The sequence below is a fragment of the Mytilus californianus genome, unplaced genomic scaffold (genome assembly GCF_021869535.1).
Source record: "Mytilus californianus isolate M0D057914Y unplaced genomic scaffold, xbMytCali1.0.p SCAF_15, whole genome shotgun sequence".
NCBI lineage: Eukaryota > Metazoa > Mollusca > Bivalvia > Mytilida > Mytilidae > Mytilus > Mytilus californianus.
In genome coordinates, this window is record NW_026262637.1 from 27939871 (window position 1) to 27963551 (window position 23681).

At 32.3% G+C, this 23681-nt stretch overlaps 1 protein-coding gene across 1 annotated transcript in view; it reads right to left on the reverse strand.

The window, feature by feature from the left end:
• LOC127725805 (organic cation transporter protein-like) overlaps positions 1–23235 on the reverse strand; it is a 49268-nt gene extending 26033 nt beyond the window's left edge. The window contains exons 1-8 of the mRNA XM_052233091.1: positions 23153–23235; positions 20071–20214; positions 17897–18110; positions 17013–17116; positions 16480–16634; positions 14472–14640; positions 13716–13928; positions 11514–11743 (exon numbers count right to left, since the gene is read on the reverse strand). Coding sequence (XP_052089051.1) covers positions 11514–11743; positions 13716–13928; positions 14472–14640; positions 16480–16634; positions 17013–17116; positions 17897–18110; positions 20071–20213 — 1228 coding nt within the window. The 5' untranslated portion in view covers position 20214; positions 23153–23235. The remainder of the gene's footprint in view (positions 1–11513; positions 11744–13715; positions 13929–14471; positions 14641–16479; positions 16635–17012; positions 17117–17896; positions 18111–20070; positions 20215–23152) is intronic.
• Between the last annotated feature and the right edge of the window lie 446 nt (positions 23236–23681).

A 23681-nucleotide genomic window follows, 5' to 3' on the forward strand; every position in this document is an offset into this window, starting at 1 on the left:
ACAACAACAACGAAGGGACATCTAAATATACTCATTACTACAATGTATATATATACAAAAGTACATGTATAATCCGTTGATATAAAATGGCCGGTGATTATTAAGTCTGATGTTAAATGCAATGCTGTAAAGTCGCCAACACTGAAAACTCTTTCACCAGCACAGTAGCAAAGCAGCGATACAACATCTATAGATATAAGGAGATGTGGTATGAGTGCCAATGAGACAACTCTCCATCTACATGTATGTATATATATACATATTGGAAAAAAAATCATAAACACTCTCCATTACTTGTAAAATGATTGACTGAATATTGTAAATGTTTCAACGGTCAGTATTTTCAGTTTGTTCTTGTGTTATTTCGTATGAAAAACATGAGATTTTGGAGTGTGTTGACGACCCAACAACCCAACAGCGATACTCTACAAAAGAATCGAGGGCAAACATACAATTCTTCAACAATTGACGGATGTCAATATGTCAAGAACTATTAGCATCGCCACAATTATGGGAAGTACATACAAACAACGTCTCAGTTAACTGTTTGACTGATTAAATTGATAATGTGCCTGAATAATCAGATTATGGTTATACGTGTTTTTGGTGGCTATCCAAATCAAAGATGGCTGCCAAAGTTTAACACAAGACTCTAAAGAAAATACAAATAAAGAGCTGAAACTGAATTACAGATTGAAATGATAATTTGGCAGAATTATAACAAAACAATTTACGAAAACCAAATATGAGACATGAACACAACAAAACAGCTAAAACTCTACACATTAACTTATTTTCTACACGTTAACTTAATTTGCTTAAAATCAAACAGGCTTAAAAAGTATTTGGCTTCAGGTGGAACATACATCGAAAATTTCTATCAGGAAAAGGCATTTACGATGTTGATATACTATTGATATACTGACGCAATACCTGCCTTGAAAAAAATGCAATACTATAAAAATCTTAAGAAATTTTATGTTTCTTTTTGAATAAACGAAAATCAGTTATTTCAATGCAAAAACATATTTGTTTTTTTAATTACTCAGTTGAATAATTTGGATACCACGCCATATTTGCCGTATAACGAAACGCTCTCTTTATACGAATCAGTTAATTGTTAGTACTTGTTAAGGTTTTGTCCAATATATTTTTAGAATGTAACATACATGTCGTATGAAGTTCAAGTTATGCGATATGCAAATAATATTAAAATTGCTTTTTTTCTCCAAAATACATTAATATACAATAAAAACCTTGAGGTGTAAAAATTTAAATAATGTTTTTCCATACGCCGGTGTTTGTTTGTTTAGATAAAAAAAGTCATACTTATTATGAACCTTTTTTAGGTAGTCAAGCAAATAAGAAATTTCATCTTTACAACGAAACAATTTCTTATATATGCTCCACTGATATTTGCCAACCTCTCTTTATCGTCAAAAAAGTTTCATTTTACAAATTTCAATTTCAATGCATAATCTATTCAAGCTTCGTATTGTAACTTCTTTGTTTCACTCTTTCTAATTGCAATATAATAAAAAGTTGAGTCATTGCATTTGTATTAAATCAAACTGTCCAACATGTTCAGAATTTTTTTCAAAACTTTTCTGTAAAGTAACAAAATACCGACCTCCAAGGAAAATTCAAAACGGAAAGTCCTTTATAAAATGGCAAAATCAAAAGCTTAAACTCATCAAGCGAATGGAAAACAACTGTCATATTCCTGACTTGGTACAGGCATTTCCTTATGTAGAAAATGGTGCATTAAACCTGGTTTTATAGCTAGTTTAACCTCTCACGTGTATGACAGTCGCATAGAATTGCATTATATTGACAACAATGTGTGAGCAAAGCAAACAGACCAAGTAGCGCTAGCGGAAGACTTACTGTCATTCTAGATTTGTGAATCTTAGTCCTAATCATTATGACTTCTGAATTTAATTAATAGATAAAAATCATAAAATATTATTAATAACTATAAGATTCTTGAATGCATGTTATTTTGTAGTGAGGCTTACATTAGACTTAAATCTTATTTTGTAGTGTCCAATGAAGCAGAAATAAAAAAAAAATAAGAAGATGTGGTATGATTGCCAATGAGACAACTCTCCACCAGAGACCAAATGACATATAAGTTAACAACTCACATTGGACTTACATCTTATGATATAGGGTCCAATTCAGCAGAAATGTTTTGTCCAATGAGCAGTAGTTACCACACTGGACCTTAGTCTTATAATGTATTATCCAATGAGCAGTAGGTACCATATTGGACCTTAGTCTTATGATCAAGTGATCAATTAGGCGGTAATTTCCACACTATACTTATTCTTCTGATATATTGTCCAATGAGGCAGTTATTGATGCATTGTCCAATGAAGGTGAAAGGTTCACATTGTCTTATGACATATTATCGAATGAAGCAGTGAATATAAAATAAGGAGATGTGGTATGATTGCCAATAAGACAACTATCCAACATAGTCAAATACAATAGTTTAAGAGCTTAAAGGTTATCGTACCGCTTAAAACAATGAGCAAAACCAATACCGCATAGTCAGCTATAAGGTTTGACATGACAAATGTGAAACAATTCAAACGAGATAACTAACGGTGCGATTTATTACAAAACAATAAATGAATGAACAAATATAACAGTCAGCTACCAACGACAACCTCTTAAACAAATTAAAGGCTCCTGACACGGAACAGGCACATATAGAATGGTGCGGGGTTAAATATGTTTGTGAACGCTCAACCCTCCCCTAGCCTGGCACAGTGGTGTAACAGAATATCATAAAAAATTCTAAAATCATTTAAAAATGGCTTTACTCATCACATCGGCACAAAGCACAAAAAAGTGACTACACAAATGTAATATAAAGACATAAGGTATCGATCTAAGAGTAATTACAGTAAAGTAAAGTACACATTAGATTTCCGTCTTACGAGGCATTTGTCCAATAAAACAGTAACGCCCACAATTGACTCAAGTCTTTTAATTATTTTTCAATGAAGCAGCGATTTCCACATTCGACTAAATCTTATAATAATCTTTAATTGTAACTTGGATGGAGAATTATCTCATTGGCACTCATACCACATCCTCTCATATCTATTTATATATTTTTTCTAATAAAGCAGCAATGTCCACACTGAACTTCTAGCATTATAATGTATTGTCCAATGAAAAGCTAATGAACACATAGTACCTAAGTTTTATGATATTGTGTCAATAGAATAAAATGAGTATTGTCCATGCACATTGGACTTGATGATTGTCAAATATAGCAGTAATATCCACATTTTACATAAGTTGTATGATTCATAATTGTCAAATGAAGCAGAAATGCCCACATTGGACATCGTTCAATGAAGCAGGAATATCCACATTGGACATCGTTCAATGAAATAGAAATGTTAGCATTGGTTCAATGAAGCAGTGATGACAACATTGAACTATTGACTAATTAACATAAGTCGTATGACGAATACTGTCCAATGTGGTAGTTATGTCCACATTGGACTTAAATCAAATGGCATATTTTCCAAAAAGTCAGTAATACAATAATAAGATGTGGTATGATTGCCAATGAGACAACTCTCCAAAAGAGATCAAATAAAGCAGAAGTTAGCAACTATAGGTCACCGAACGAGCAAAACCCATACCGTATAGCAAGCTACAAAACGCCCTGAAATGGCAAATGTGAAATAATTCAAACGAGAAAACTAAATGCCTAATTTATGTACATTGCAATAAACTAAAAACAAATATGATGAAGAACAACAAACAACAACCACTGAATTACAGGTTCCTTACTTGGGAAATGCACATACAGAATGTGGCAACATTTCCACATTGGGCTTAAGTGTTTTGGTATATTTAAAAAAAAGTCATTTATGGCTACGTTGAACTTAAGTCTTGTACAAGGCAGTACTGTTAGTTTATAACGTAAATATCTGACCTGGTATTTAAATCTTCAGGCCAGAAGGAATATATCACCAGATCAGTCAAGTATTACAACAACCACGAAGAAATGGAAAACAAATAATATGTATTTGTATAAATATTTATAAATTTCATGTCTAATATGAATTGTGTTCCGAGGTTCATATGCATTAACCGTGGTGAATAAATTTTGCACACCTATCGGTGATATTTGCAATTATAATTTGGAAAATTTCAACAAATTCGCGTTAAGGTAGATCAGGTGTCTTCCTCTATCTTGGATTGTAAAATAGCAAGAAACAATCGGTCTAGAACTTTCAAGAAATATGCAAATTTCGAAAGACCAATGTACTTCATTTTAAGGAAGAAAATCATGTGTTTTATCATATTTTTACAACTGTTTTTAACAGATACAGAAAAATATTTTGATTGGTTCAATTTTTTTTTCAACTTTGCCATATAAGGGGATATAACTCAGATAATGTAACCTTTATAAAGGAATGTGTTATGAATTTACCTTTCTTGTTTTGTAGCAAGAAAACGATCCCATGACCCCAATTTTTCTTTTTTTCTGAAAGCACATTGTAAGGGCTATCTTCTCATATTTTATCTTTAAATTCTATCGTTTAGTTTTCATTTTATCACAGAATAGTCGGTTTTCCATGCATAATCTATACAAAATCTGTTTAATCTGACAATTTAGCACAACCTGTAGTTTGAAAAGAAGCCCCGTGACCTATACTTTTTACCATATTTTTTTGAAAAAAGCATGATATTAACTACATTTTGGCAAACTATTAGAAAATTCTATCGATTTTAATTTAGACCCCCCCCCCCCCCTAAACATTTAATTTGTGTTTCTAGCAGATATTACCATTGTCTTTAAACTACTCCGGTAAATCGTGTTTCGACACAAGTCAATTTCTAGTATAGAAGAAAACAATTAGATATCCTAACCGACCAAAATAACTTCAGTCATCATACATAAGGCATGAGAATACAACTAACGCCCCAAAACTAATGTCCGGAATCCACACAAATCCACAGGGCCGCTCGGATTGGAATGTCTGATTGTCTCTTAAAGGAACTTACCAAGGAAATAACACCAGTTAAGTGTTCTGACGTAACGTAATTTCTATGCCTACAGAAAAGAAAAACTCAAAAGATATCAAGCTTATAATTTAATAGTCAGACGCGAGTTTCATCTACAAAAGACTCATCAGCGACGCCCCAATAAAAAAAAAGTTATCTGGCCAAACGAAGAACGACGTTGAAGAGCATAACAGACCAACAATTCCCTTAGCAGACGCACTGTACGGATCCAGAAAGTTACTTAACTGCGAATCATAATCCTGACCTTGCAGATAGCCTCAACAAGAACCAAGAAGTAGATGCGATACTTCTGCACTTCACCAACGGCTTTGATAAGTTACCGAAGGGTTCTTAGAATTGCATTTTGATTAGTCCCATGTTGACTGCTGTACCCCTATTTTTTACATTTATACCTATTATGTCTGTTTGTTTTGTTCACGCATCGTTGTCAATATAATGGAATTTGATGCGACTGTCATACAAGTGAGAGGTTTAGCTAGCTATAGGACCAGGTTCAATCCACCATTTTCTACATAAGAAAATGCCTGTACCAAGTCAGGAATATGACAGTTGTTATCCATTCGTTTGATGTGTTTGAGCTTTTGATTTTGCCATTTGATTAGGGACTTTCCGTTTTGAATTTTCCTCGGAGTTCAGTATTTTTGTGATTTTACTTTTTATTACTTAATTACTACGAAGGAAACAACATTTTTTGGTTAATCAGATGGAATTCTTTTTACTTAAGGAAATAAAATTATCCCTCTGCATACAGCTGTGTTTGCATTCTTTGGAAAGACAAAAAGTCTATCATAGAAATGCGACTCTCAGTTTGGGGTCAAGTTACATAACAGTGTTTAAGTAAATATCACTGCAAATGTTGTAATCCTTATAAAAATGATGATTAATCATAAAATTTTATTCGAAAAATCATTATGTGCAATTTTATTTTTGTTTAGAGGCTAAAAGGTATTGCAGGGTCATATTGTGTGTAGTGCTAGTATAGAACGGAACAGATATGATCTCTGCGCCGGCGATTGCAATCGAAGTGTAATCCAAGGGAAAAAATTCTAGCGGACCAATCCGAATCAAGTATTTGTAGATATGCAAATCATGTAATAACTATCTAATGAGTTTTGACAGAAACTTTACTATAGTATTTCAAGATTTTACTATACTATTTAGTATTATGTATACGTTAACGTCTATGACATTCAAAGGTGTAGGATAAAGTCTATACAGACTGAATTGCACATATAGAAGCATGACCTGCTTTACCCCAACTCAATCAGCAACAATAGAGTCATATAACCACGACACATTGACATCTTTTGGTATTTGTTTTGGTAAGAAATTATTAAGAAACTAAGGTTCCAACTCCAGATCTTAGATGAATTTGGCTATTGTTTTATGTCCCTTTTGGTCAAATAGCTCCTCATGATTCTACGTATTTAGACATCCCTGGCTTTCAAGTTTTTGGGGTTTGTGTGTTCCCGATGAAGATAAATCCAGAAAGTGCGTTAGACGCACGAAATTTTTAAAGTGATAATTTCATTTTGAGAACAAAAATACAGAATTGGCTCTAATCTTCATTTTGATGGGAAAAAATACACAATTAGCTATAATGTTCATTTTGAGTGGGAAAATACATCATTAGCTATAATCTGGAAGGACATGTAAATGTACTCTAATAATATCCTCGAACAAACATTTAAGAAAAACGATGATCAAAATTATGTAGTATATTCAAGAATATACACGGTGTCATCTTCTTTCGAATTTCATTTTTTTTTCGAAAATCATATCGTAAAAACTCTGTTCTATTCATGACATGGTAGTTTGATGATGTTCTTACATTCTGTAAATGCTAACATTTCCTAGCATGAATAACACGTGAACTTGATGTATAGGATAATACAGAGACAAAATCTAGATATTTGCTATTCAAATTAAGGCTGATGGTCTTATTCACATTCTTGAGTGTAGAAACATGTTTTGTTAAGAGAGAAACGGAAGATGCCAAGGGCACATTCAAAGCACAGAAATCGAAGGGAAAGTCAAAACTACAGGGCAAAAACCGAAAAACGACGAAAAGACAATCAAGCCCACAAAACACTGATATATGTACAGTAAAGACAGAACTTAAGTATTTTTAATTATTAAAATGTTAGGAAGCAATCTTAAACAATGTCAGGTCAATCTTTCATTGATAGATAATTAAAAATGTTAATAATATTATATAAACATGTAAATAGATTTGATAAAATGTACATTTATATTCCTTCAGATCTTGAAATATATTTATTATTTTCAAGATGAAACAGTGTATATTTCTTCCACCTTTTTTTTTGCAGTATTGGAGAGGTATTCTTTTTTGTGTTTTTTTTTTGCAAATAAAAAAAAAACAATTGTTATCATAACAATGATAATTTCAATGTCTATTTCCACAATTGTAAGTTAACTTAAATAGGAAAGTTTCGAATGAGAAATCAGAACTTACTGCAAAGAAATTCAATATACATTGCGATTAATTCAAAAACAAAATATAGCTCAAAGACAACAAAAATTCCTTAAAGAATGGCAAAAAATGCCAAGATATCCCATTCAACGCAAAAAGGATACAATAAATGTACAAAAATGTACCACGATATTTCGACATTTTAACCATTAATTCAATATTGTATTCATTTAGTCTCCCACAGTTTAACATCATTAGGGGACGACCATTTGATTTTCTTTGGGAAAGGGGGGGGGGGGGGGGGGGGCAGAAACATATTGGAAATTAATAACTTGGCCTGAAAATAAATGCCTTTTCACAAGACGGATGATAAAGAATATTCTGCAATATAAAATGCAGGATACTAGTAGTTGAAAATACAAATGTGTATAAAAGTGATGAATAAATGTCCACGCGGGAAAACCGCGAAAAAAGATTAAGCATGCCTAATTACAGATGATCAGCGTAAATCCAGATAATCATTAATGGTGAAAAAGATGAAACGACAAACAAGTCCACAAACCACTGACACATGTGCAGTAAAGACAGAATTTTAGTATTTCTAATCTCCTTTAAATTTTAAGAAGCAATCTTAGATAATGTCATGTCAATCTTTCATTTTATTAGATAATAAAAGATGTTAATAATATTATATAAACGTGTAAATGTATATAAGAAAAATGTACATTTTTACTTTTTTATTCCTTCAGATCTTTTTTTTTAATTTTCAAGATGACACAGTGTAAATTTCTTTCACTTTCTTTTTTTCTTTTTCAGTATTGGAGAGGTATTCTTTTTGTGTGGGTTTTTCTTTGTCGATATCGTCGAGGTCTAGTTTTCTACAAATAAAAAACAATTACTATAATAACAATGACTATTTCAATGTCTATTTCCACCATTGTAACTTATTTTATAAATAGGAAAGTTTTAAATGAGATATCAGAACTTAATCCATAGAGAAAAACGCAGAACGGCTTAATTTAAAATACACGGTGTTGTGGAAAACAAGGCGAAACAAACGGAAAAGAAATCAAGAATTCAATATACATCCCGAACAATTCAAAACAAAAATATAGCTCAAAGACAACAAAAATGAAGTCCCCGCTTTTTTAAAGAATGACGAAAAATACCAAGACATCAGTACATGCAGTAAATGTGCAAAAATGTACCTCGATATTTCGTCATTTTAACATGCTATTCAAACGTGTATGCATTTACTTTCCCAAACGTTTGTTGTTGACCGAGGGTACCTGATGAATCAGAATACTGTTTCCGGCGCATGGAAACGGGTATCAAATATGTTGGTCACCACATTGCGGTTCACTGAACATGTTATTGTGATATTGTTGGCTGAACAGGGTGTATGTGTACACATATTCTTGATAAATATTACTTAAACATGTCTTTGTTGAAAGAGCTATAGTAAAAAGAAATTCACCAGTCCTGGTATATATAGGACACACATGTATAAATGCTGTAGAATGGACAAAATATACATGTTTATCAAAAAGGGAGACAGCTTTATAATTTGAATTTACAAATTTAACATTAGATGTGAATAAACTTTATTAATTTATTGCTGCACCCGTTATATTGCTAAACACTGTTATAATATGCAACCTTTTTAGATGAATCATATATATTCAAATGTTCTTGCATGATTGGTATGTTTCTGTTACATAAATAACAAGTTTTAGAACTTGATATTGTACATTGTAATCTGGAGATTTTATTTCATTTTTATGAAATGACGTGGCTTGCATACATTATAAATATTTGTCTTATTCAAGCATACGAAAGAAAGATAAACAAACTCACTTTGTAAAATCTTTGGCTTCTCTTACTGTTTCTGGTAATTTCCTATTTAAAGTCTCTGGAAGGATAAGACAAAGAAGTCCCGCGGAAACGGAACAACCACCAAATATAACTAATGGTAAAGCTTGTCCTAATTTACCTCCAACAACATTACCCTATAAAATAAAACATACAATATATGCTTTACTAGTATAGTATACCAGCTGACAGGATTAGTCTGTAAATAAAGCCATCTGCATTCACCGTGTGAATCTGCCTACGGACTTTGCAGTAATATGACCCGAATGACAAGTTTCATCTTTATCTAATCTCCTTATTCGAAAAATGTTTCGAAATAATTACTTATAAATATGTTTAAGAACTTCTTATCAATAAACATTTAGCATCAACATGAAAACACGTGGTAAGGATGAATACTTCTTAAATAAGCACAATTTAAAAAAGTAAATAAATTTAATATAAATAGAACAGCATGTACCACCGTAACTTTGCGTCCAGTCTAGGTTAAAAAAAACAATAACCTACTGATTGAGCTACATATGGAGCCACCATTCCACCAATTCTTGCAATACAAGAACTTAAACCCATTCCACTATTTCGGACCACAGTAGGATACAGTTCCATAGAATAGACATAAATAATTCCGAAAGCTGCAGCTGAACCCATTTTCCCAATGATGGCTAAAGTTAGAGTTAATGGTTGCAATTCTGAAATATAGCAAAGGCACAATAATAATAGAAATGCACAATAGAAAAGTTTCCAATGCAAAAGATTGTATCGTGATAGGTTTAGGTCATACAATCAGGTTGTATAGATTATATGCGGGCGTCTAGCGTACTTACTTTTTACGCTTAGTATCTTATGAATTGTTTAAGAATTAAATGTTTCTTTTGATAACATTATTGGGTTGTACAATTGTTGACCGAAGCACATTTTAAATTCCGAGCTTCATTTTAAAAATGTGGGCATGAGCAACGCTTTTACAACCCTATAAAATTATAAAATATTTCGTTTGTTTTTCTATGCATTATTTTAACATTGTCACGGATAGCACATGCAGTCATAGCTGTTGTCTTTTATACGAAAATAAAATTTAATATGAGAGTGTCTCTCGATTGTTGTCAACCAATCAAAAACTGTAAAAAGTAAAATAAAAAAAATACCGAACTCCAAGGAAAGTCCCTTATCAAATGATAAAATCAAAAGTTCAAACACATCAAACGAATGAAAAACAACTGTCATATTCCTAACTTGGTACATGCATTTCCTTATGTAGAAAATGGTGGTTTAAACCTGCTTTTATAGCTACCCTAACCCCTCACTTGTATGACAGCCATATAAAATTCCATTATATTGACAGCATTGTGTGAGCAAAACAAACAGACATAAAAGGTAAAAATGTTAAAAAATGTAATTATTACGGTATAAAGACATGGGTCGATAAAATGAGAACAACTGATAGAGTCAGTCATATTATGTCAATGATCGTTATGAAACCTGCTGCCTTAAAATAGAAATACTATATTCAGTTTGAAAAATTAGTAAACTCGTTCCTTTAGTAGCGGGGGCCTCGGTGCCCGAATGGTCTTTGTAGTCCAACTACTGTATCACTAGCCGGTCAACACTGAGCGTATCTAGTAATGGTGAAACCATTGAAGATTAAGAACCAAAAACGTGATAAAAAAGCATTGTCCAGTTCCAAGAAAATAAATAGCCAACTGTATTGTAATTAATCATATCTTAAGTTACACTTCTTATGTGTCCTACGTCACACAGTAGACCACTGATATGTTCCGAGCGTCCGGCTTAACCACAATCCCGTCCTATTTTCCACGTTTGAGATATCACCGAATTTGCAATTTTGTTATCAACATGAACAGCATGACGAGTGTCACTAGTTGGGCATGGTCTGCTTACCCTTTTGGCGAACCCGAGAACCTCCCCAGTTTCTGAGGGAGTTCATGTTGCTCAGTCTTTAGTTTTTATGTAGTGTTTTGTGGAATTGTTTTTTCCTGTTGTTGTCCTTTGTTTTATGCTATGACGTTGTCCGTTTCTCTTTGACTTATGAGTTTGTAATACCCCCTTGGAATTTTCCGTCTTTTTTACTGATATGTTATATGGTTCATGCGGCAATATATTCAATCGAAATGAAAATACACCTTACCATCACCTCCATATAGAACTGTAAATATTGTACATAGACATGCTACGCCTCCAACAACCATACAGAAACAATGGATCTTTTTTCTTCCAGCCCTGTTTAATGTTGCCATAACAAGCAATTTAGCAGGAACTTCTACGATAGCAAGTATGAAAAAGTTCAAGTAGAAATTTCCACCAATATTGCCTCCAGTATGCATGGTTACTCCATAGTATACCATAGCAATCACTATCCTGAAAGCAAGTAGTGAATACTTTATAATGCAATCCAAACAATTCTATAAAATATTGATGTGTTTATAAATTGCTGTAAACGCTGGTCAAATTTTTATTTCAATTCATTTTATATTTAATTAGTATCGATTAACTGAACACATAGATATACCGATTATAACCTCGATATTTGTGTTTCTCGTGGAAATTTTTTATGCCACATCTATTAGGCATGTTCTTCAAAAAAATTATGATGAAAGACTTCTGCAGAGCTTGCGTTTTCTATCATGATTTCCTTAATAGAAGTTTGCTGCTTACAATGTTGCTATTGAACCAAGGGTTCCAAGTATCCCCTCGAACGTTGCGAGTTGGTTGACTTTTCCTCAATTTTTACATCACTAAATATAACCATATATAATGTGTACGTACCATCAACATCATGACGATTGCCACACGTGGAGCAGGCTCTGATCACCCTTCCGAAACATCTTAGATCCGCCCGGTTTTTTTATGGGTCCATATTGCTCAGTCTATATTTTTGTATGTAGTGTTTTGTGGACTTTTTGTCGTTTTTCGTTTTTGCCATGTCGTTGTGAGTTTCTCTTCGACTTATTCTGCCTCTTTTTAAAATATGTTCCATACCATTGGTTATGTTGACAATGGCGTTTTTTTTTTTTAATCTGTTCCATACCATTCGTTATGTTGACAATGGCGTGTCCGTATTATATGTAAAATATTTGTACAGTGTAGGAAAATATAAAATATATTTGTACAATCTTTAGAAACAGTGAGAAAAGCGAGGCTTGCCGATCTATTCCCCTGTTTCGTAGCGAGTAAAAATAGATTTCATATTTTCATACACTGAAATTTAACATTGAGCTTAAACGTATTTATATTTACATCCCAAGCGTTGAATTCGATTTTTAATGAATTTGTTTTGAATGAAATTGACATGACTCAAATGTGGACCGCGATGAGGACCCCCAACGTGATGAAAACAGTAATTTGAACATTACCGTTTTCCCGCAATAGAAGCAGAATGCCAGGAGACTATAAACGTAAATTATACAGGACGAGTGCGTGTTTAAATTTATCTCTTTGTCTTTTTGCTTAAAAGATAATTTAGTTAAAGCAAGTGTTATCTTCCAACATTTTTAGAAACGGATCTATGAAATATAAAGGAAAAAAGACAACAACACAAAGAAAAATAGAAAAGGAAGAAGGAAAAGATATAAACCTTATATATATAGGTGGATAGTTGTCTCATTGGCAATCATACCACATCTTATATATATAGGTGGATAGTTGTCTCATTGGCAATCATACCACATCTTATATATATAGGTGGATAGTTGTCTCATTGGCAATCATACCACATCTTATATATATAGGTGGATAGTTGTCTCATTGGCAATCATACCACATCTTATATATATAGGTGGATAGTTGTCTCATTGGCAATCATACCACATCTTATATATATAGGTGGATAGTTGTCTCATTGGCAATCATACCACATCTTATATATATAGGTGGATAGTTGTCTCATTGGCAATCATACCACATCTTATATATATAGGTGGATAGTTGTCTCATTGGCCATCATACCACATCTACTTATTTTTATATGAATCAATAGATTTTGAAATACAACGCCATGGCTGAAAGGAGAAAACTTGAAAAAAATGGCTAACAAACTTTCAAAATACCAAGAGAACGTAATACACCAAACAAATCTGATAGATAAAAACAGTTCCGACAAGGAATCAGAATAATTGAAAAGAAAAATAATTCTGGAAAGAAAAAATCTATTAAAAAGATATTGTTTTCTTCCGCGTCATTTGAAATCTGGTGTATGGTTGTCGCATTGGCAATCATACCGCATCTCCTTATTTTCATAGACACCCATGTCATTTGGTTTCTACGTAACGTTTAACATTAATATTTCACATTTTTTCGCACTGTTCTAACCGAGTTTTTTGCGAATACTTACCAGTTCCATAGAAGTATAATCGTCCTTTTAGTCATTTCTAAGGTAGAAAACAAGTGATACACGTTAGCCGTCTTTGGAGTGTCCAGTGTCTTTTCATCAATTATTCTAGATGGGATCTTTTTCTTGTTTACTTTTGCTATTCGTTGAATAATTTTTTCAGCATCATCATATTTTCCCTGACTTAGTAACCATCTGGAAGATTCTGGTATCATCCTATGAGGAAATTGAAGCATACAGATGTCTATGATAAAAACGATCTTATAACAATAGTACGATTTAAATATTCTTGATAAATGTTTTTGGCTAAAGCATAAAAGATGTACTGGAAGGCGTCCAAGTATTCAAATTGTACTGTCATGAGTATTTGAGACTTTTGATATTCGTCTAAACTTAGACGTTTCGGTACTCTTTTATTCTATTTTATTTGTATCAAAAATACTTTCCTATACTAAAGTACTTAATTGTGATAAAAAATAAACTATAGTATAAACGTGATATTAGTCATGAAAGACATGGCACACACATAACGTTTATTTTGGAACAGCTTCATCAGATATCATCTCAGTTAACATGTGTAAAAAGTTTAAGGGACAAAAAAAAACCTACGAAAAAGCATATTAAATGCGAAAAGGTCAAAGATGTATTTATGAAAATAGACGAAAAAATAACAAGACAAAACGTTTATTATGCATCATGATGACAAAATTGAAAAAATGTAATGACTCAATTATTGAATAACAAAGTGCATATACTTACCACCAATAAAACAGGAAAACTGCAAATGGAGCACCTACTGCCAGCTGAACATAAAACCAATTACGCAGAAGATAACCCATTAATGCTATATACATTATACCAAACGCAAAGAAGATATGTATAGGAATGCCAGTGAGGACCCTCTTAGACGGTCCAACATATTCCAAACCTATGGGTGGAAAATAAAAAAAACATATGAGTGATTTTGTCTATCTCACCTCCGCATTTTTTTATTTTTCAATAGTTAATGATTAATGCTCATAATATAAACGCTGCATATCCTATAAGTTAGATAAATCCTTTAACAGATTTGAAAAGAAAATTCGTCAACTTCGTAAACTAAAAGAAACTGGAATTGATTTTATTGACACCCAGTCATTTCGAAATCCGAATGTCTAACATTATCATTCCAAAAACTTCTAGGGAAAACGGGAACATAAGATCAACTAATTTAGCAACGAACAAATAAAACCCAGTAGCAAAATATATCGAATATAATTACTTCGAAATATGTTAAATAACAAAAATACCAAACACCAAGGAAAATTGTGTTATAATTTTATTCACTATAAAAACGAACAGCTATGTCAACAAAGAAAAATAAAATGGCATATAGACACTCTATAGACAAAGCACATCAACAAAAATGAAAGACAAGAATACAAAACATAACCATTGGACAATAACACAATGGCAGGATGTATAAATACCGAATTTCCATTAATTTGTTTACTATATCTTTATCGAAAACTATTATGAGTCAAATAAGTCAATATGCATCTCACGATAAGTGAATATACAACGTACTGTGCCATTATGAAGGGTCGAATTGAGGTCATTTGTTGGTTTCGTTTGAATAAACAATTTCATTGAAAGATACGGAAACGAAAACCCGTACAGTGAAAAAAAAACATTCATAAAAAAAAAAAAACCTAAAACATCTAAATTAGACATTGAGAAGACAGTCCCCACTAAAAATCTGAGTCATTTACATTTTGATTATTTACTGGAATGACATTAACTAGATCGTTGAATGTGAGGTTCAAGGATCTGACAATTAAAATTTTTCGATGTTCACGAGAAACTTCTCGCCTATGGCTAATGTAGATGAATAGAATAACAAGTCACCAACAAGTATAAATAGTAAAGTTTGAACACAAAACATGCGGATGATGCATCCACAAAAAAAATCAAAATATACACTACTTCAAGTAAATATTTATCATATACTTTTAGAAAATAATGGTATAATTGTACCCCACGATAAAACTTATTTGTACATATATTTATTCATTAAATTTGAAGAATTGCCTTAGCCGTGTGATATGACTTTTGTTAAAAATAGTTTTGTCTGTATGTCTTCTGCTGAAGCCTGTCGGCTCTCGGGCTGATAACATGACCTAGGACTGATTAGGGGTCTGATATGAAAAAGGCCATGTTATAATCCATATATATCAATCTATGAGGGTCTGGATGTTGTTTACAGAATAGAGAATAATTAGCAAAAAATACAAACAAATCGGTCAAAAAATAAAAAGAAGATAGAAAAATAGGCCAAAACAATAAAGGGGTGTTTAAATTTAAAGTAAGGAGAAGAAAGTGCTGAAATTATAAACAATAGAAAGAAATGAACAACAAAATTAAAGATGTACAATTATAGATCACAAAACAGCAAGACGAATGTCTTCTTTAAAATTTCTACTATATGTTAAATGTTCAGGTTTTCTAGATTAGCAAAGCATTATGGCATACAAAGATTGAACCCGTTCACATCTTCATCTGGTCGTGTCACGTAATCAACAAATATTTTTTGGTCATTTTGTGAATTTGATGTAGATGTAAGTTATTGGTAGTCTCTTTTGATTTATTCACAACTTGTTAAGACTCGATGTTTGGACTGTATGTTGACCTATCGATTGATTTTGTTGTTCCGTTGGGTTGCTGTCGCATTGACGTATACATCACATCTCCTCTTTTTCCTAATTGTGTCATTGTAATATATACATACTCATGACACAACAGATCATAAATCCACCGTGATGTGCAGCACCAATCATGAACTCAAGTATTACAAATACTAAAAAGCTCGATGAGAATGCAACGCCAACAGCCATTACTAATGTTATAATGGTTGATAACAAAAACGTTTTCTTTCTGCCAATTCTGTAACAAGAAAACATATCAAAAATTGAAATGAATTATTATTTTTATTTCTATTAGGGAGTATTGTAATTTTTTGAGTTTTGATTGCCTCATTACCTCGACACAGAAAAAGAATTATAATATGACAGGTGTCAATATTAAATACATAGTTTATAATACGTTGTCCTCATAAAAAACATGTTTTGCTGTTTCTTATCTTGTTAACACCTAAGTTGTAACAAGTTTAAATGTAAATGTTTAGATGGGAATATTTATACGTTGATGCTTATAATATTGTAGAAGTAGTGCGATTGTAAAGAAGAATTTTTCAAAATTAGAATTTGCTAACATATAAATTGTTTTTGAAAATCTCTCTCTTTCTCGCTTTAAAGTTCTTACTTGTCTGACAATATACCAAACGACACATCACCAACAAGAACTCCTCCATAAAATATCATCTGAGCATGTGATGTTTTAATTGCGTCATCGCAAACAAAGTTCATCTGTAAAGAAACACATAATATAAAACAGGTATAACGTATCTGTAAATAAGTTTATTCCAATTATATTTAATTTATGAATTTCATGTCACTCATGAAAGAAATATTACATCGCCATCTTAAGATGAAACGAAAAAAAATGTTCTCCTTAATTAATATTTTTATGTTCCTCGATTTGATACCGTCAGGCTCTCCTCAACACCAACTCTTAATAACGGTCAAAATTCTAACTCAATATTCTAGAAAAATAAACAACCCTCTTGTCTTTCGATTATTTTTTATTTGTTAGCATTAAAGTGAATTCGTTATTGCCAAATGACATGTAATCAATTATTGTCAACAGAACTGAATCCATCGACTTTAATCTACCATGGAATTCGAAGTTTCACATGAGTTTGAGGACGAAAATGAATTGCGGTGTACAACGTCAAAACAGTGGCAATTATTACATTCATATTAGGACGAGAGCAGGTAAATGTGATGTGAAAATGAACCCTGCTTTGTGCTAGACCAATATCTAGCTGGATTATAATGTGCTAGTTCACAGGGTAAAAGTCCACAGGATATCATTCGATCTGGGCTCACTATTCTGACCTCGAGCCCACTAGTCTTTTCTCGTATTCCCAAATCTCGCGTGCTCAGCTGAATACCAATTTTCAAGTCTATGGTTTGACCCCACTAGAAAAACGAACCCACGACCTCCCATACTCGAGGAGATCATATCACCACGAGACCACTGAGGCGATTCCAAATGATCGTCAAGGTAAAAATGACTATACTGACCTTTGAAGTAAAAGTTTCATGGAAAGTGTTGATATCATACACCCATTTAGAACATTTGACCATGTCTCTGGTGTTATTCCTGTACTGGTAGTAATGACAGCGATCATACCTGTGTATCTCATCATGGGATGGTGGAATTGTTTTGTTTATTATACTGGCATGCTCGTTGTTCTGTACTTGGTAAGTATCATTGTTCAAACCAGGTATCTGACATCTGAACGTAAGTAATAATATACAGTCCGATAATTTTTAATCCAAAAAAAGATAGGTCATTTACATGTTATAATGGTTTTTTTTTTATACAATTGTTTCATTTTGTCCTGTTTATTAAAATAAATATTGTGCTAAACCATGCTAACAGTAGATACCCCCGGTACAACATATATATATATACATTGAAACAAATTTTAAAATGAAACTGACAAAATATGATATGTTCCATTACAGGAAAACTTTACACAGCTAAAAAAAAAGATGATTGTTTATTTGGATAGGGTTTGCTGTACATTTTTCAAGGCTAAAGGAAATTCAATTTTTATCAAATTCTTTCCTTGTTTCATGCAAGGAAACAATATAAGCTTCAAGGGCAATACATAAAAATCGTCTGTGACATACATAAAAAGCCACATAACAAGTTTTACTAAATTTTATCACTATCAAATCATGATTCCACCAGCAGGAATTTAATACAAACTGGTATTTCACACCTATCCTTTTACGGTAATATCATTTATAAAACTAACAAGATTAGGAACCATCTTTATTAATCTTTCTTTTTGAATGAACAGACTTGATGATGAAGCTTTTAATTATAAGGTTTTGTTCAATCATTGCGTCTGGTAGTTTTTGGAATAAAATTTAATTTGATGGGGAAGGTTGAAATCTCAAAACCAGCTTTAGCTCGCCACATTGCTGGGTCTTCCAAGTGCTCCACAAAACCTCTTTCTAAATTATTAACATCTATTTTATCAGCAATCAAAGCCGGGCTCCAAAGTTATTGTGAAACTGCCTATTCTAGAGGTGGCGTGAATCAGATGTGGATACTAAAAAATTCCAAAGATCTTTTAGAGTAAATACAATCTAAGACTCTCTCATCTTGCAATAGTATTAAAACATTTGACTTTTCTACACTTTACACAAGTATTCCCCATTCCAAACTAAAAGACAAATTGAAAGAGTTGGTATTACTTTGTTTCATTAAAAAGAATGGCGAAAGTAGATACAAGTATCTTGTCTTGGGGAGGGATAAATCCTACTTTGTAAAGAATCACTCGGATTCAAACAAAAATTCTCTGAAACTGACATTATCAAGATGCTTGATTCCTTGATTGACAACATATTTGTTACGTTTAGAGGACGTGTTTTTCAACAGACTGTCGGAATTCCAATGGGAACCAATTGTGCCCCTCTTCTTGCCGACTTGTTTCTTTATTATTATGAGGCTGACTTCATACAGGAACTTCTTAGGAAGAAAGATAAGAAGTTAGCGATATCCTTCAACTCTACGTTCCGCTATATAGATGATGTTCTCTCACTAAATAATACAAAATTTGGTGACTTTGTTGAACGAATCTATCCCATCGAACTAGAGATAAAAGATACTACAGATACAGTTAAGTCTGCCTCATATCTTGACTTACATCTAGAAATTGACAATGAGGGTCGGTTGAAAACAAAACTTTACGACAAAAGAGATGATTTCAGCTTCCCAATTGTGAACTTTCCATTTCTATGTAGCAACATTCCAGCAGCGCCTGCATACGGAGCACCTGAGATCACCCCAAGTTTTTGGTGGGGTTCGTGTTGCTTAGTCTTTAGTTTTCTATGTTGTGTCATCTGTACTATTATTTGTCTGTTTGTCTTTTTATTTTTGGCCATGGCGTTGTCAGTTTGTTTTCGATCTATGAGTTTGACTATCCCTCTGGTATCTTTCGTCCCTCTTTTTTTGCATGTGTCTGCTCCACGTATCAGTTGTTGGTTTATGTATATCTAAATGTTTCCATCATTTTGTTAACTGTGTCGATTGTTGATCTTTAATAGTTTTATAACAATATTTGTAGTTGAACATTAAACACCAACCCATCCATCCTCCTTCGTCTCCTTCTCCTCCTCCTCATCATCAAATAAAACTTATAATAATCATAACCCAGAATGGTTTTATCTTAAATTCGTACCTGTGATCCGGAGCATGCATAACAAAGACCAACATCATCATATAGCATCCCGTACTGATAGCTGGCAAACATAGCAACAAATATAGACGTTTCTGGTAGTATCCAAACTCACCGATGTGTTTTAAAATATCATCAAACTTCATGCTTACCTACAACAAGATATGTCTGTGTCATCATAATGTATATCTCATCAACCATATTACAATGGTATAGAGACATATACAAACTAACATACAAAGTTAAGGTGGCTAGGGTATCTTCCTCCATCTTGGATTTTAAAGTAGCCCATAACAATTGGTCTAGATCTTTAATGAAATGTGCAAATTTTGAGAGTAGTATGTAATTCATGTGTAAGACTTTTTATGTTAATATAGAAAATTATGTGTTTTATCATATTTACGGCTGTATTTTCTAAAACTCACAATATTTTTGTTTGATTCATTTTTTTCAACTTTGCCACATAAGGGAAGATAACTCAGATTGTAGGGGAGAATACTCAAATAAAGTAATTTTTATAATAGAAAGTGTTGTGAATTTACCTATTTTAATATGTAGCAAGAAAACAAATCCGGTGACCCCATTTTTTCTTTTTCTAATCTGAAAGCATGTTATAAGAGCTATCTTCTCACATTTTATCTTAAAATTCTATGGTGTAGTTTTCTTTTTATCACACAAAATTGGATTTTCCATGCATAATCTATTCAAAATCTGACAATTTTGCACAACCTGTAGCGTGAAAAAAATCCGGTGACCCATACTTTTTATTATATTTTGGAAAATAGCATGATAAAAACTACATTTTGACAAATTATTAAAAAATTCTATGGATTTTAATACACCCCATCCACCTTAAGTATAAAACAAAAATATAAGTGTAAAGTAGAGACATAAAGTGGTTTCCCAGGAGAATCTAGGCATTCAATAATTATTTGTATAAATGTGCACAACTTGTTAGATCAGACGGGTTTTTGCTATTCATATGATCTTGTATTTTTAAATATTGCATATATGCATATTATAAATTAGTTTTAAATCAACAGTGAATCTTAATTGGACGCTAGCATTGGCTAGGCTTTACTAATAGAAAGCCTTCTTAAACATCAAGCACACCTTGTTATAACTTGTAAAGGTTTTATATAATTAAGTTTTAGAATATAACATACATACAGTAAAAGTCTTTTGAAGTTCATGTTGTAATTTTACAAGAAATATCATATATCAACATTGAATATATGCAAATTAAATTGAAACTGGTTATTTTTCAAAAATACATTTAATATATACAATAAATACCTTGAGGTGTTAAAATTTAAATAATATTTGTCAATCGCCTGTGGGTGTTGTTCTAGATAAAATGTCATACTTATTATGAACCTATTTTATGTAGTCAAACAAATATGATATTTCATCTTTACAACAAAACAATTTCTTGTTTATACTCCACTGCCAACCTTTCTTTATCGCTGAAATTCTTATCATTTTACAGATGTCACGTGCAATGCATAATCTACTCAAACATCTTATTGTATCTTCTTTGTTTCACTCTTCCAAATTGCAGTCTAATAAAAAGTTGAGTCATTGCATTTTTATTGATTCAAACTGTCCTACATGTTCAGAATTTTGTTCAAAACTGTTCTACAAGAGCAGCAGTCAACTGACCAATGTAAGTAGTGTTAGCCCAAGACTTACTGTCCTTTTAGATTTGTAAATCATATTTCTTATCAATACGACTGCTGAATTTTAATTGATAAATATAAATTACAAAATAGTATGACTTACTATGTGATTCTTGGTTTCATTTTATTTTCTAGAAAGGCTTTAAGGTCCTCATTTGACTTAAATCTTGTTATATAGTGTCCAATGAAGCAGAAATGTCCACATTGGACTTATGATGTTTTGTCCAATGAGCAGTAATTTAATTTACCACATTGGACTCAAGTGTTACCCATAGACATCTTTTTGCCAAAGAAGCAGAAATGTCCACATTGGACATAAGTCTTATGATATAGTATCGAATGAATAATTAACTATCACATTGTACCAAATTTTTATGATATTGTGTCAAGAGTCAGACAAGTATTGTCCATGCACATTGGAATTGATGATTGTCTAATAAAGCAATCATGTTCAAATTTGACACAAGTCTTGTGATTCATAATTGTCCAATGCAGCAGAAATTTCCACATTAGACATCGTTCAATGAAGCAGAAATATCCACATTGCTCATTGTTCAATGAAGCAGAAATGTCCACACTAGACATCGTTCAGTGAAACAGAAGTATCCACATTATACATCGTTTAATGAAGCAGAAATGTCCACATTAGACATCGTTCAGTGAAGCAGACATGACAACATTAGACTTCGTTCGATGAAGAAGAAATATCCATATTGGACATCGTTCAATGAAGTAGAAATATCCACATTGGACATCGTTCAATGAAGCAGAAATATCCATATTGGACATCGTTTAATGAAGCAGAAATGACAAAATTGGACATCGTTCAATGAAGCAGAAATATCCATATTGGGAATCGTTCTATGAACAACAGTTAGTTAGACTTAAATCTTATGAAATATTGTCTAATTAACTTTAGTCTTATGACATATATTTTCCAAAGAGGCAGCAATGTCCAAATTGTACTCAATTCAAATTACGTATTTTCCAAAGAGACAGTTATATAAAAATAAGAAGATGTGATATGATTGACAATGAGACAACTCTCCAACAGAAATCAAATGACACGGAACGGTTAACAACTATAGGTCACAGAAAGAGCAAAACATATACCGCATAGCAAGCTATAATAAAAGGCCCTGAAATGGCAAATGATAACAATTCAAGCGAGAAAACTAACGGCCTGATTTATGGTCAAAACAATAAACGTCAATCAAATATGATGTAGAACAACAAATAACAACCCCTTAATTACAGGCTTCTGACTTGGGAAATGCACATACAGAATGTGGCCACATGTCTTCAATGGATTTAAGTGTTTTGATATATTGTAAAGAGAGTCATTTATGGCCACATCGAACTTAAGTCTTATACTAAGCAGTATTGTTAGTTTATAAAGTAAATACCTTACCTGGTATACAAATCTTCAGGCTAGAAGGAAAATATCACCAGATAAGCCACGTATTACACCAACCATAAAGAAGTGAATGACAATTATTTAATATTCATATGACTATCTATAAATCGCATGTCTTAAATGACTTATGTTCGGATGTTCACATGCATTAACCGTGAATACATTTTGCACACATATTGGTGAGATTTGCAATAATAATTTGGAAAATTTTAATAAATTCACCTTAAGGCACTTCGGGTGTCTTCCACTGTCTTGAATTGTAAAATAGCAGGAAACAATCGGTCTAGAACTTTAATGAAATATGCAAGTTTCGAAAGAAGAATGTACTTCATTTGTACGACTATCCATCTTAATGAAGAAAATTATGTGTTTTATCAAAGTTTTACAACAGACAGAATATTTTTTGACTGGTCCAATTTTTTTCAACTTTGCTATATAAGGGGAGATAACTCAGATAATGTAACCTTTATAAAGGAATGTGTTATAAATTTGCCTATTTTGTTTTGTTGCAAGAAAAC